General features: G+C 39.9%; 1 protein-coding gene across 12 annotated transcripts in view; it reads right to left on the bottom strand.

Annotated features, from left to right (window-relative positions):
* The window catches only part of akap9 (A-kinase anchoring protein 9), a 77,648-nt gene that overhangs the window by 2,295 nt on the left and 60,392 nt on the right, over nt 1-14,961 (bottom strand). For 8 of the 12 annotated variants that reach the window (XM_088010290.1, XM_088010292.1, XM_088010298.1 and 5 more), the window contains 16 exons: nt 14,491-14,535; nt 14,273-14,413; nt 13,000-13,044; nt 10,841-12,919; nt 10,054-10,111; nt 9,790-9,911; nt 9,046-9,234; nt 7,935-8,105; nt 7,667-7,772; nt 6,548-6,740; nt 5,419-5,569; nt 5,004-5,330; nt 3,425-3,897; nt 2,298-2,403; nt 1,941-2,135; nt 50-259 (listed from right to left, as the gene is read on the bottom strand). In XM_088010290.1, coding sequence (XP_087866416.1) covers nt 50-259; nt 1,941-2,135; nt 2,298-2,403; nt 3,425-3,897; nt 5,004-5,330; nt 5,419-5,569; nt 6,548-6,740; nt 7,667-7,772; nt 7,935-8,105; nt 9,046-9,234; nt 9,790-9,911; nt 10,054-10,111; nt 10,841-12,919; nt 13,000-13,044; nt 14,273-14,413; nt 14,491-14,535 — 4,611 coding nt within the window. The remainder of the gene's footprint in view (nt 1-49; nt 260-1,940; nt 2,136-2,297; nt 2,404-3,424; nt 3,898-5,003; nt 5,331-5,418; nt 5,570-6,547; nt 6,741-7,666; nt 7,773-7,934; nt 8,106-9,045; nt 9,235-9,789; nt 9,912-10,053; nt 10,112-10,840; nt 12,920-12,999; nt 13,045-14,272; nt 14,414-14,490; nt 14,536-14,961) is intronic. The other 4 variants (XM_088010291.1, XM_088010299.1, XM_088010300.1 and 1 more) reach the window with 1 other exon arrangement.

The following is a 14,961-nucleotide window of genomic DNA, read 5'->3' as shown; positions in this document are numbered from 1 at the left end:
GCCTGTGGTGAACACCTGATCGTACAGGTAACGTGTGTCTCAGCCTTACTTTTCTCACCTTCAGCGCAGAATTGTCGGCGTCAGGCCCGGTTATCTCTCGCAGCGCGTCGGACCTAATTTCTCCCCTGAGACGAGCCACCTGGGACTGAGACAGGTGCAAAGCTTTTTCCAGACGCAGCTTCTCCCGAGTCCAAGCTTCCCGTTCCTGAGAAAGGAGCATCGCTGCCGAGTCTGCCTTTGACACGCCTCTCCTGCTGGGCTGCAGAGGAGAAAGGATAGAGAACTATTATACCTCTAGTACAGCACCAAGTTACTCTATACAAGAGGAAGATACAGAAAAAAGGTTTAGGATAAATATAAATTAAATTTATTTCATATAAAATGTAACAAAAAATAATTTTTATGTTGCATAAATGTTTGCATCATTATATTTAAGGAAATTACAGTCTATACTAGGGCTGCCACTTATTAGAAATACATTAAAATCTTTATGGAAACATCAACATCTCCTGGCAGGAGAGATTTTCCTAGACAAAAATGGACTAAAAACAGTATTTAATGTTGAGGAATTGTATTCGTTAAGGCATCAACTAAAGATTATTATTCGCAATTTTTGAATTTGTCAATTAATAAACGATTAATCGGATGTAAACATTTTTTATAATAGTAGAAATGCATTAAAAATGTAAATAAAAAATCTTTTCTTTTTAAAAAAGAAAGTAAACATGCAATAATAGTTTTCCTTTCATGGATGCTTGATCATTTGCATTAAAGAATGCACTGGCATCTGTATAAAAATAATTGATATTAATAATTTCTGCATGAAAATGTAGAGTTAATCTGTTGGTTATTTTTCTGATAAAAATGATACTCAACAGGAATTTTTAAACAGAATTTGAGCCAGGTGAAGATCAAACGTTTTTAGGTGGTAATGGCCACATGCACCACTAGGGGGCTTTTGAGCTCTTCTCTCAAAGAAGCGACTGAAAATCACTCGTGATTCACCCCCACCCTATTTTCATGTAATAATGATCAAAACATCCTATATTTGTAGTTGGCACATTGTTAAGACGTTTTAGAGGCAAACGCTTGTTGTTTTTGTGAACTTCAGAAGCATTTTATTTTAGTTTTATGATTATTTAGACATCATAATTCTGTGCATGAGTTGTGTACTAGACTATATGATGGCCGCTAAGCTAACGACAGAAGCTAAACATGTCAATTGTCATGTTTGTGAAAACGCAGATATTTAAATATATCTTCTTATTTTGTTAGCTCTTATAGGTAATCCTTCATTGTTTTGTGAATTTTAGAAGCATTTTATTGTTGTTTTAAGAGTAGTTAAACTACGTTTCTGGTTTGTGTACGTCAGTTGTGTACTAGATAACGGCCATTAAGCTAACGGCAGAAGCTGTAAACATGTTTATTGTTTTAGTGAAAACACAGATATTTAACCATATCTTCTTATTTTGGTTTATTAATTAGCTCATATGGGTAATCCTTCATTTTTTTGTGAATTTTAGAATAATTTTATTCTAGTTTTAAGAGACAGCATTTCTGTGCATCAGTTGTGTACAAGCCAACAGCAGCAGCTAGAAACCCATCTATTAACATTTTAGTGTCCCAAACACACATATGTGGCCGTTTCTTATTATTACTTTGCTTTATTAATTAGCTCTTTCTTCCACTTTTTGACATTGGGCAGAATGTAATGTCATGTTCATGTCTGATTTACATTATACTGCTGCATGAGAGAATCATCTGAAAATCCCTTGTGATTCTTTTGTCCCTATTTTCAGGGGTGTAACAAAGAGGGGAATATACAAATATGCAGCTAATTACTCTTTTTGTCTTGGCCTGTCACTTTATTTTTAATAATTACACACAGAAACTCGTTATTTTGCAGGATTTCAATCCTGACAATCCTGTGATGCACCTACATGGCCAGCGGATCCTGCTCCAGCCTGCCGATAGCGGCGCAGCTCCTCCTCCAAGCGCAGCGTGTGGTTCCTAAGATCGTTCTTTTCCTCGGTCAGACGGCTCACGAACCCGGTCAGCTCAGCGTTCTGTCTCAGCAGCCGCTCCGTCAGGCTGTTGGAGGAGCTGGACGAGCCTCCTGCCAGCAGGGAAACACTCTAAGGGAGACAGATGATGAGCTGTCACAAACGAGATCCACAGATGCTGTTTGGAAAACACCAGCAGCTGACTGCCGCTCGTCCGCCATCACATATGCTCACTCTTCCGATTTTTTATTAATGGAGTTACAATAAGCAGAAGATGAAATGAAGATAACTGACCTCTGGGATGAAGGGCAACCCTGGGGATTGCTGCAGCAGGCCGATGACCTCATCAACACTGGACTGAATCCATGACAGCTCCTCGCCGTCAACCTCCGCAGTCGACCTGCAAAGATCCAACCTTTAATTTGAAGTGTGAGGAAAAAAATCCCACATTCAGCAGTCATTAATTTTTTATTATAGTTCCTTTTGCACCTTTTTCAATAATCTGACCAGGGTGCCTATAAACTTTTGATAGTAAACGTTAATATGTCATTGACATGAACCACTTTTTTCCCCACCAGTACTCAAAATGGCACGAGAATGTTGCCATGACAACAAGGGAGATATTACTTTATCTTCACAAAGGTTACAAGAAAATACCTATTTGCTCAAATTTGGCCTTTATTTAAGTTTAAAACGACTGGAACTGAACTGGACGAGGATACTGGTTAGTTTCACCACCACAAAGGACGATCACAAAAATCTAAAAAAAAATCCTACACTGCTTAGGATCGTCACTACTGTACAGGAAACATTAAAAGGGATATTTAAATTTGGGATTGTACTGCTTCGGTCCATGTGCTCAAAAAATAAAACACCCAGCTGTTTTTTGGTGTCTGGAAAATTAGCTATTTAAAAAAAACCTCCAGATAGTTAAGTCACATTCCACGGGCACTGTATCGTTACTTAGCAACCCCAGCCGAGCCCAGCCCGTTACCTAGCAACCCTGCACGCTTGGTCAGTTGGTTTTACCACTGTATTCACTGTTCTATGGCTGCTGGAAAAGACAAGTGTCCAGACACCACTTGCTGCATCGTTGTTGTTTGTGCAGGAGGCTCTACTTTTGCTTTTCAAAGATGTGAGGTTGAATAATTTTGAATCCGTTTCCCCATCTGTCTTTTTATGTGCGAGTGTAAACTTTGAGTTGGGGGTCGTGGCCAGCAGCAGATTATGTGGATTTAAAGTGACAAGACGCCCTATAGCAGCTCCAAATAGGTGGCAGAACTGAGTAGACTAAAATGTAATTATTTAAGAATGATTTTGTGTGGAAACTGTGATGAACATTTTTCTGTTTGGCCCACAGACTGATCCTAACCTGTTCAAGGAACTATAATAGGTCAAGTTTAATGTAAGGAACTGATTACCTGTCCGCCGTCTTGCTGGCCATGCTGCGGATCTTTGAGGAAACGAGGTGGAGCTTCCCGACGACCTGGTCGACCGTACGCCACGGGCCGTGGTGCGGCCCGCCTGGGGGGTCGGCCGGGAAACCCTCCGTGTGAGGCGACGCGTTGGCGCTTGCTGACTGAGCGTTCCCGCTCTTCTGCTGGAGAACCCAGTCTTTGGTCCGGTCGGTGGGCTCGCCGTGCCAGACGGCCTGCGGAGCTCCACTCTCCTCCAGCCTCTCCTTCTCTTCCTCCAGGCTCTTCCTCTTCTGCTGCTCCTCCTCCAGCTGCTGTTTGACCTCTGACATTCGTACCTTCAGCCGGTCCAGTTCGGCTCGGGCCTCCTGGAGCCCGTCCTGGTCTTGTCTGGACTTCTGATTGGCCAGTGTTAGTTCCTCCTCTTTCCGTACCACTTCGAGCCGCTGGGCCTCCACCTGACTGAGGAGATGGACGACCTGGAGAGGAAACAAACAAAAAAAAAAATACAAATGACTTTATCCACTAAAACAATAAAAAAAAAAAAGGCAATTAAAATCGCTTACAAATCGGCCTGTCACAATTAATTTGGCTGACCTATAAATTGTCCCAGAAGTTATAAACAATAATAGACAATTTTCAAGTTTAATTAAAGGTATAATACAAGAACACATCCTCAAGGATCAATAAACTTTAAACGCTAATAAATATTTAAGACTGGTTCTGGGAGACATTTTAAAAAGTCCAAAATAAATAAATAAATAGAACAATAAAATTAATTGTGAATTTTCTGTAAAACAAAATTGTCCTTAAAAAAAAACAACAACAAAAAAAAAACCCATCAAACTGAAATCATCAATTTTTTTGTAGAAAAAGAGAAGAGAAAAAAATTTATAGGTAACACTTTATTTGAAGGGGGTTGAATAAGACTGACATGACACTGTCATAAACACCTGTCATGAACATGAATAAGCCTTCATGAATATTTATGACTGTTGTCATAAAGCATCATTCGGTAAATTATGACACTTTTAATACAAAGTTGACATTATTCAAAATGTCTTTGTTATGACAACTTGACATTAACCAATAAATCATTACTGTTTAAACTTTACCTTTAATAACATAAAGTTACCTAATTTTTAAAGTGCAATCAGTAATACTTTTATAACAAATTTATATCAGTAATGATTTATTGGTTAATGTCAAGTTGTCATAAAGACATTTTGAATAATGTCAACTTTGTATTAAAAGTGTCATAATTTACCGAATGACGCTTTATGACAACAGTCATAAATATTCATGAAGGCTTATTCATGTTTATGACATGTGTTATGTCATGTTCATGACAGGTGTTATGTCAGTCTTATTCAACCCCCTTCAAATAAAGTGTTACCAATTTATAAATCATGCAAATGAAAATTATTATTCATATGATTGATTTATTGCTTATTGCGACAGGCATACTTTAGGCATACCAAAACCATTTAGAAAATTGATCATAAAGATCTCTAAACAAATATCAATAATCAGAATGGAAACTATTTTAATTCATCGTGTGATTAATAGATTAATTTAATCTCACCTGTGTGTGTTTGTCATCCAGCTCCCTCTGCAGTTTTTCCAGCAGACTTTCTTCTCCACTTTCCCTCCCATCATGGCCGCCGCCCTCCACACCGGATAGCCCGCCGGCCCGCAGCTCCCTCTCTCTCCCCAACGCGGCGCTCATCTCCTGGGCTTTCGCCCGCTCCGTCTCCAGCTGGACCTGGAGCTCCTGCAGGTGCCTCTGCAGGCCGAGGCCGACTTGCTCGGCCTGCTGGGAAGTCTGTGACGACGCCTGCCGCTCCTGCTGCAGCGTCTGCGTGAGTCGGTCCGCCAGCGCCTTCTGCTCGTCCAGAGCCAGCTGCAGGTCCTGGAGGAAACCAGAACTTTCCTAAAAACGACTGTTTTACAATAAAACAAGCCGTCAGGCGCAGCGTGAAGACGCTCTGATGTTTCACCTCCAGCTCCTCTCGTTTGGTGTCCTCGTCTCGACCGGAGCGGCACCGCTCCTTCTCCGCCGCCCACTGAAGGTCTCTGCTCCGCTTCCTCTCCTTCATCAGCTCGTCATTCAGGGCGTCCAGCTCTGCAGCTTTCTGAGAGACCTCCACCCTGTCGACACAATAAATGAAAATCTGAGGGGTTTTATGACCAAAATGTTATCTTTTAAACAGTAAATCCTGGAGAACTTCATGTTATTTCCACTAATAACATAAAGACATTTTAACAGATTTTTTTCTTCTAACATTAGCAGTTTTATTTGTAACTCCACCATGAAAATAAAAGACTTATTTCAACTTTTAACTCGAGTTGTTCTTTATCTCCAGTTAGTTTTAATCATTTCTTATAATTTTCATAACAGTGGTGGATCAATTTGTTCTATATTCACTATTTGTATTTATTGACTAAATCTGTTCAGTAAAGTCATTTTATCCTTGCTTTGTAGGGCCTTAGTTTGTTTTTAGCAAAACAAATTTATCATGAAAAACAGCCGTTTGGTGCATTTACAGAAATGTTAATTATCCTGCATCGTCCAAGTCAAATAGATGATTCCTTTTTATATTTTAAAGAATGACTTGGATTTCACATTTTAAAGGTTATATTGTTTATTTGTTTAACTAAGAACTTTGGATTGGTGTAAATCTTCAATTCTGAATTTCTTCCCTTGTTTTATGTCTCTGAACTGCAGAAATAAAACATCTACACCAAACTGAAGAGAGAACTTTGCAGTTTAATGCACGACTAATATAATTAGGATGACACTTTCTGAACGTTTTAGGCATGAACCAGGCGTTTAAGTCGTGAAATGTTGAATTTCTGGAGAAATATTTACTGAACCAACTCCAGAGAATGATTTATAATCTGATAAAAGATGATTACAACCTTCCTATTAATATTTATAACCATCAAAAAATGTATTTAGCATTTGCAACGTCAAATAAAATACACAAATCCAAGTTAGTTTTTTCTTCTTCTTCCTTGAAGAAGAAAGTTAGTTTTTGTAAGCCAAAATTTGGCTTACAAAAACTACACACTGAATTAAAATAAACACCAATCATGTTAAAAAGCGATTTCTTCTGGGTGTCTGACCTCAGTGTGTCCAGCTCCTTCAGGTGTTTCTGTTGGGCCTTCAGCGTCGTCTCCAGCTCCAGTTTAGTCTGAGAAAGTTCTGCTTTCATTTCCTCTAAGATCGACCCGTCTGCCTCTGCTGCTCCGTCGGCTGCTCTTCCTCTCCGCTCCTCCATGGTTCCTCCAGCAGCTAAAGACAAACCAGGCTGTGCACCTAAACAATAAAACAAATATTTACACATGTAGGGTGAGGTTAAGACGAAAAATTGGAAATGCTGATATTTTTAAAACAACTAAAATGTGAAGTGGACCTAACCGCTGTTAAAATGCAAGGTTTTTGTGACATAAAGCAACAATAACAGATCATTTTGAAACATTTCCCACCTTTAACGTGGATAAAATGTGAAAAGAAAAAAATGAGTACACCTTTAAATTGATACCTTGTGAAAGCATCTATTGATTCAGTTTCAGCGTTCAGTCTGCCAACAATTACAGTGAATCCGATATATTTAAATTAAAAATCAAACGATCCACAAGGATTTTCTTGACGCTTTTTTTATCTGTAGGCTTCAACTAAACCCAGGGATGTTTGGATTAAAACATCAACAAAACTGGACATTGAAATCCAAGATGGAAACTGTTGATCGTACGAAGATGCTGACAGCGTCATCAGAAAAAAAATAAAATCACCAGAATCTCCTTTAAATTCTTTCTGTGTCTGGAGTGACTTTTCTTCTAAAGAAACATCCAGATCTAGATGAAATTATCTAGAAACTTGCAGGAGAATGTGTTATGATGTGAACTGGACATTTGGGGGAAAACCAGAAGGGATGTTTATCAAAAAACTCCCCACTGTGCATCATCGATGGGACACAGTGTTGGCTGCATCATGCTGTGGGGTTATTTTTCTTCTGATGGAAGTGGAGTTTTTATCAAAGTGTGTGAAATTACACTGTTGCGGTAAAGAACTGGAGAACTTTACTGACTTTTTAAACCCTGAACCTGAATCAAAAGTTGCTCAAACAAAGTATTAATCTAAGATCTTCTTCACTGGTTTGCTTTTCAGCTGACTTGAACAGGATTTATTTTTTATGTCACAACCAGCTGCAAAGCTGCAAAGATGTTTATTGTCTGATTTACTTTGATGGAGTTGCTCCAGTTGACCCCGGAGCTGCTGGACCTCAGAGAGGAGACTGGACCTTTCTGCAGCCTGGAGCGAACCCATGGCCTCCCTGTGGTGAGCGTCCTGCGTCAGGACGACACAGCCAAGGTAATAACTGGCTCAAACATCAACAAGCGGCACAAAGTACAGCTCTGATTATAAGTTTATAAAAGACATTCACTCTCCTTTGCACAGGTTGTAACTTTTAAAAATTGTGGAACAATCTAATAATCTGTTGTTTCACACCTGCTCAGCCAGCAGGCGCTCCAGCTGATTGAGGTGAACGATGGCGTCGCTGGTGTCAAGTCGGTCCAGCTGGCTGTAGAGGGCGCTCTTTAGCACGCTTCTCTCCCTCATGAACACCTGTCGCACTGCGTCCAGCAGCTGTGCGCGCCAGTCGGCGATGCCACACGACGTCTGGAGGACGACACACGAGATCAATGTAATTTCAAATTAAAAGCCAGGAATAAATGTTACTGCAACTCATATTAATTCTAAATTGTTCAAAGAGTTGTTGTAGATGCGATGGCAGGAAAGATCTGCTGTAGCAGTCTGTATTACAGCATATTTGAAGAAGCCTCTGACTAAAGACACTGTTTTTCCAAGATATAAACACCAATTTCACGTTATTTTTACATCATTTCCCACACATATCAAGATCCAACAGAAGAAAACATCCTCTTTTGTTTTTCTTCATTTTAACTGTGAAATTGCACCGTTAGGATGTTTGTGCAATGGTGTAAATAAACTGGAGGATTTTAATGACTTTTTAAGCCTTGAAACTGAATCGAAAGTTGTTTAAACAAAGTATTAATATGAGATCTAAGGGTGTGTACACTTCTTTAGCCTAAAACCTAAAAAAAGACACAATGTTTTAAAAATGTCAACACATTTCCTGTGTGATATTGATAAAAAAAACGTAGTTTTGCTTTTTTGAAAAGGTCAGGCTCTAAACTCATATTTATCTGGACAAAAGGTGAAAACGACTTTCTGGGTTGTGAAGGTTGCAAGATTCTGGTCTAAATTCTGAATGCATGGGTGTATTTTTTGTTGTTTATTGTTTGAAAACGTTTAGTTGTTTATTTACAGATCAATCTGATGAAATGTAAGTGAAGAAACGCCGTCTTAACACAAGTTTCACCATTTGTATTAATTAGCTTTTAAACCAACTATGTGATCCTCAAATATAAAATTTCTTTTTTAAAAAGGGTTGGACAGATTAAGAAAATATGAATGCAAACTTTTACTTTTAAAACAAAAGTTTTTTTTTAGTCAATCCTCTTCCTGTAAATGGCGGCCTCTGATTGGCTGAGCCTTGTCAAACTGCTGTCATGTTGCGTTCTGATGCTTCCTGTACCTGTGATTGGCTGAGCGTCTGCATCTGGGTGATGAGGCCTTTGAGCGACTGGACCGTCGCCAGCAGGGCGTCTCTCTCCTTCGCCCAGCCGTCCGTGCTGAACTGGCCGCCCGGCTCGCCTTCGGGCAGCGGCAGCTCGGACAGGGACAGAACCTGCATCCCTTCCTGGTGAACCTCACGCAGCAACGTCTGCATGCCACAAAACCCCATACAGAAGAAAACTTACTTTGCATGAAACTCTACGGAGGAGTATTAGGGCCAAACTAACAGATTAAAGTGATAAAGATGCAGAAGAAGAAAATTACAAGAAAGAAAGTTGTTTTGTGAAGTGAGCAACTCGTCAAATCTGTGATTTGTTTCTTCATAATTGAGTCATGTCTGATCGTTTGCACCATCGTTTAAAAATCCTGCTGCGGATAATAATTTGATGCTGATGTGTTAAAAGATGAAGTATTTCCTTATTTGTAATTCATGGAGAAAATTTCAGAAAATTACTAATTCATCCTCCTAATATTTATTTATCTTATAAAAGTAAAAATAATAAGACAATCATTTGACATGCAACTTTTCTGGTATCACAATTTGTCTTGTTTTTTGTGCTTTTACTTTTACTTTGTGACCTGATTCTCGCATTATTCAACTTTTATTCCTGTTTTTTTTCTTAGACTCACCCTAATAATTCATCGTACAGCACAATCAAAGCAATTTATCTACCAGCCACCCACATCTGAAGGAAGATTTTACCTTGATCCGGTCGGGCAGAGGATCGTCCGTTTCTCTCCTGGCGCCTTCTGGAGTCGACCTGAACTCCTGCTGTAAACTCGGGACGTCAAATCCGGTCCTCTGGCTGTAGTCCGAGCTGCTGTCTGCGAGACAGAAAAACAAGCATCCTCAAGATTTAATAACATCTCCACTGATCAGTAAATCTGGGAATCTGAAATGAGCTAAATTAAAGGATAAGGAAGAGCAGCAGCAGGAAACTAATGGTGGTTTATGTGAGATTCTCACCACTGGTGTAGCCGTCTTTAAACTGGGAAGCAGGACGGTCTGGTCTTAATGGAGGCGCCTGCAAAGAACAAGAGCAGGTTAAACACAACTGCATTAGCAGAAATATCTCCTAAAGCCATTTTTATTCATTCTTATTTAAAAAAAATTTTTTTTAATTAAAATTTAATTTTACATTTTTCCAAGATTGTATATTTTTTATTATTTATAAAAAAAAGATTACATTTTCTCTTAAAAAATTTCCAATTTTAATTTTTTTAAATTTTTTGTATGTTTTCTAAAAAAAAAAAAATTACAAATGACAGAAAATATTTTAAAATATTCCAAAATACTTTAGGGGCTTTTATCCTTTCTGTGATTAGTCCGAGCTGCCAGAGGTTTTGTTTAGTTAGGAAGATATATTCAAATCAAATTTAAAGCGAATTAAACATACAGTTTTACCAGAAAAACATCTTAAAATTATGAGAAAAGCTTCTAGCATTTTGGAGATCTGATGAGAATCTGTGTGGTTCTTTGTTTGCTTAATATGCTAAATATCTGGCTTGAACCATAAACACTTTACAAATTAAGGTTTTTAATCAAATGTTAGTCTGCACTCTTAAACTGTGCTGTTTGCAGAAATATACAGGACTTTATACAAAAATCAAGCACTTTAAAAACCTTGAAAACACCCAAATTGAAAATCAAGCCTTTTTAAGGACTTCTGTCACTCTTACAGATTAAAAAGTGATAAAATACGAAGCTCAGAGGTTGTGAACAGAGTGAACTGCTTCCGGTTTCTCAGACTCACCTCAGTGGAGCAGAGTTTGTCGATGACGGCCTTCAGACTTTTGCACTCGTCCTCCAGAGCTTGCGTGTCTCTGCGCAGGTTCTCGCTCTCTGAGATGTGGCGCGCCTCCATGTCCAGGATCTCCGCCGCGTGCAGCTCCTGCATCTGGGCGATCTTATCCTGAAACTCCCCGATCACCTCCTCGATCTGCTCCTTGGCGGCGGACTGGCTCAGGTCGCTCATCTGGAGGGGTTCGGTTTGCGTGAAGGAGTCCGTCGTGGCGTCGCGGTGCTGATCCGAGCTCGGCGTCTTGTCCGGGGCGGAGTTTTTCCGGGAAAGCGACGGCTTCTCCTTGGCGCTGCCCCCCTTTGCGGCCGGCTGCCTGGCGCCTTTCCGTTTGGGCTGAGCGGTGGATGTTGAGGAGGCAGAGAACGGCGGCTGAGGAGACGGAGGAACAGATTCTGATGCCCTCATTAGCGCCTCCTGCAGCTCCGCTTTAAGCTTTGAAATCTCCTCCAGGAGTTCCTCGTTGTGCTCCCTGGAGCATCTGAGCTCCTCGTTGGTGGCGTCCATATTGCTTCTCATCTCCTGCAGCTCCTCTCTGACCTTCGACAGAGATTCTTCACGACCTTGAATCTCCTCCTTCTCATTATGATATTTAATCGTCTCTTCTTTGGTGGCGTCTGCGCTCCTCCTCGCCTCCTGCAGCTCCTCAGAAACAGAGGCTTCACAAACTCGGACCTCTTGATGAAGTTGCTCGTTACTCTGCTCTCCTTCGGAGGCGAATGCAGTCGTCATCTTCTGCTGCTCCTCTTTGAGCTCAGAGATACGGATCTCACGGATCCGGGCTTCTTCTTGAAGTTCCTCGTTTTGCTGCTGATATTTAGTCAGTTCTTGTTTGGAGGCGTCTGCATTCCTCCTCATTTCCTGCAGCTCCTGTTTGAGCTCAGAAAGCAAAACCTCACGACCTTGGATCTCGTCTTGAAGCTTCTCATGTTGCTGCTGATATTTAGTCAGCTCTTCCTCTGTGGTGTCCATTTTGCTTCTCATTTCCTGCAGCTCCTCATTGAGTTTAGAAAAGGAGACTTTGTGAGTTTGAATCTCCTCTTGAAGCTTCTCGTTATGCTGCTGATATTTAGTCAGTTCTTCTTTGGTGGCGTCTGGTAACTCTCCAGAAACAGAGACTTCATGAGGTTCCTCGTTACTTTGCTCTCCTTTGGATTCAGTCCTTCTCATTTCCTGCAGCTCTTGTTTGAGCTCAGACAGAGAAGCTTCACGAACTCTGACTTCTTCAAGAAGTTCCTCGTTACGTTGCTGATATTTAGCTAGTTCTTGAGTGGAGGCGTCTGCACTCTTCCTCATCTGCTGCAGCTCCTCTTTGAGCTCAGAAAGCAAAACCTCACGACCTTGAATCTCCTCTTGAAGCTTTTCATTTTGCTGCTGATATTTAGCCAGCTCTTCTTTGGTGGTATCTGCACCCCTCATGTCACGGACTCCGACTTCTTGATGGTCTTCCTTGTCATGTTGCTCTTCTTCGGCGGCGACCGCAGTCCTCCTCATCTCCTGCAGCTCTGCTTTAAGTCTTGAAATTTCTTCCAGGAGTTCCTCGTTTTGCCGCCTGTAGCCTCTGAGCTCGTCATTGGAGGCGTCGACGCTGCTGCTCATCTCCTGCAGCTCCTGGGAGAGCGAGGCTTCTTGAACTCGGCGAAGTTCCTCGTTACGCTGCTGATGTTTATTCGGCTCTTCTTTGGTGGAAACAGAAACCTCACAAACTTTCTCTTCTTTCCTCGCCTCCTGCAGCTCCTGTTTGAGCTCAGAAAGCAAAACCTCACGACCTTGGATCTCGTCTTGAAGCTTCTCATGTTGCTGCTGATATTTCGTCAGCTCTTCTTTGGTGGCGCTCATTCTGCTTCTCGCCTCCTGCAGCTCCTCGTTGAGCTTAGAAAGGGAGACTTTGTGAGTTTGAATGTCCTCCTGAAGTTTCGCTTGATGCTCCAGAGAGACGCTCAGTTCTTCTTTGGTGGAAGCTGCTTCTCTTTTGGCCTCCTGGAGTTCATGGAGGAGATCCGTCATGTCCGCTCCGTCCTCTGAGGCTTTTACCTGAAGACACCAAATATTCTAAATTAAGTCACAGATCATGAATTCAGAGCAAGAATTAAACAAAAGCGAGAGAAACTCACCTGGAAAAGTTCTCCTTTAAGGTGAGCGATGGTCATTTCCCGCTCCTGGAGTTTAAAATCAAACAGGAGAAATGTGTGAACTTCAAGTTCCAGCTAAGGCTGAAACAGATTAATCGAATACTGAAATAATCATCAAATAATTGATTAATCAGACTCAAAAAAGGGCATTTGTTTAAAAAACAACATATATTCAGAGTATAAACTGTACAAAAAGTATATAAATAAGTTTTAGCTAAAATTCCTAAAGTTTTAGCTTCAACCGGTTCAGACTTACTAGATTTAAAAAATGGAATTTAGTTATTCCTTTATTTATTTCTAATATTACATAAAATATTAGAATCTTTAGAACATGATTAATTGATTGTCAGAATAATCAGTGGAACGACTAAAATATTTGTTAGTTGCCATTGTAATTCCAACTGATAAGTTCATCCAGGATATTTAGTTCTTTTTTTTTCAGATTTATTAGTAGTTTAGTTTTAGTCTTTAAGTGACCATTTGTGATCTTTGAATAATTTAATCAGTTCTTGTAAATTGTTGCCATTTTTGTTTTCAAAATGCTGGTTAAAAGTTCTCTGTAGCCCAACATGGAGTCATTTTTCTGTCAGTGACTCAAAAACAAAAATATTTGTGGTTAGAATTTTGTACTTACCTTGTGATTTGGCAAATAAATAAAAATGAGACGTAATTATACCAGAAGTTTTGGTGTAAAGTACCTTTTTAAAAAAGAAGAAGAAATTCTAGTTTTTATTATTTTACAAAAATGAATTAGCAATTCCCAATCCTGGAAACTGAAATCAACTCCGTTTTTTTATTTCCTCTCGTAATCAATAGTTCTGATAAGCAATTAGGTGTTCTCATCAAAATTTTAAATATGAAATTATTTTAACAATAATAAAATGATGTACAAACAGTGGCATACATGTATTTGTTGGGGAGTATGTCCTTTTTTCAGGACTTGTTTTTATAGTGACTCAAATTAATAAAGAGCAGATATTTGTTTGACCTATACATTGAAAGTTGTTTGTTTATCTGAGTTATTTGTATTAAGTGTGAATGTGTGAGCTTTGAAGCTGCTTTTAAGTCAATTTGTTATCTTGAAACAAAGCCAATCTTCCACCTTATCTGCTGTAAAGCTGATCGATCAATCCATCTCCAGATAACCAGAACACAGGAAACTGATCTCATTACTGAACTTTAAACATGTAAAAAGCCTCAACTAACTGTTTATATTCTAAAAACTGTCATAATTTCGTCTGCTGCTCCTGCTCACCTGCAGCAGCTCCTGCAGTTTGTCCAGACTCTCCCTGCAGCTGCTCAGCTGCTCTTTGGCCGCCGCCGCCTCAGTCTGAGCCTCAGCCAGTCTCTCTTCAAGCTCAGACGTCTTCGTCTCTTCGCCTGCAGCCGCTGACGTCTGCAGAGAAAACATCAAACTTTACGCCTTCTGTTCAGACGAATGTAAACTGGGAGGAATCCAGTTGGACTTCTTACCGTGTCCAGTTGGTCCTGGAGTCTCTCTACAGTCGCAGTTTTCTCCTGGAAATAAAAGTTCAGGTTTGTGACTGTAATAAACGACCAACAGTGGGAGGATAGTTGGCCTGAAGTAGACGACCAAGAAATTATTTGAGTAAAAAAGTAAAAGGTCGACTCAAGTACTGAGCAGCTAATCAAATAATTAATCACTTAATATTTAAAAATTACAACATCAGACGGATAAAATATAACGTAAGGTAGAAATTTTGGTAATTTAAAGACAAAAAAATGACAATAATTCTTTTAAGTAAAATAATAAAATTAGGGAAAATATTTTTTCTTTCAATAAAAAAAGAAAAACTAATGAAATCATAAGGAAAACCTCAGGTGAGTGTCTGCGTCAAGGCCAGCAAAGTTGGCTGGACGATAAATTGTGATAAACGATAATATTGCTGTTTTTAGAGCATTTTCAAGTAAAATAATGGTAAT

This window comes from Poecilia mexicana, unplaced genomic scaffold, assembly GCF_051168715.1.
Source record: "Poecilia mexicana isolate PSO_F unplaced genomic scaffold, ASM5116871v1 scaffold_11, whole genome shotgun sequence".
NCBI classification, from domain to species: Eukaryota; Metazoa; Chordata; class Actinopteri; order Cyprinodontiformes; family Poeciliidae; genus Poecilia; species Poecilia mexicana.
This window is presented reverse-complemented; position numbering and strand designations above follow the sequence as displayed.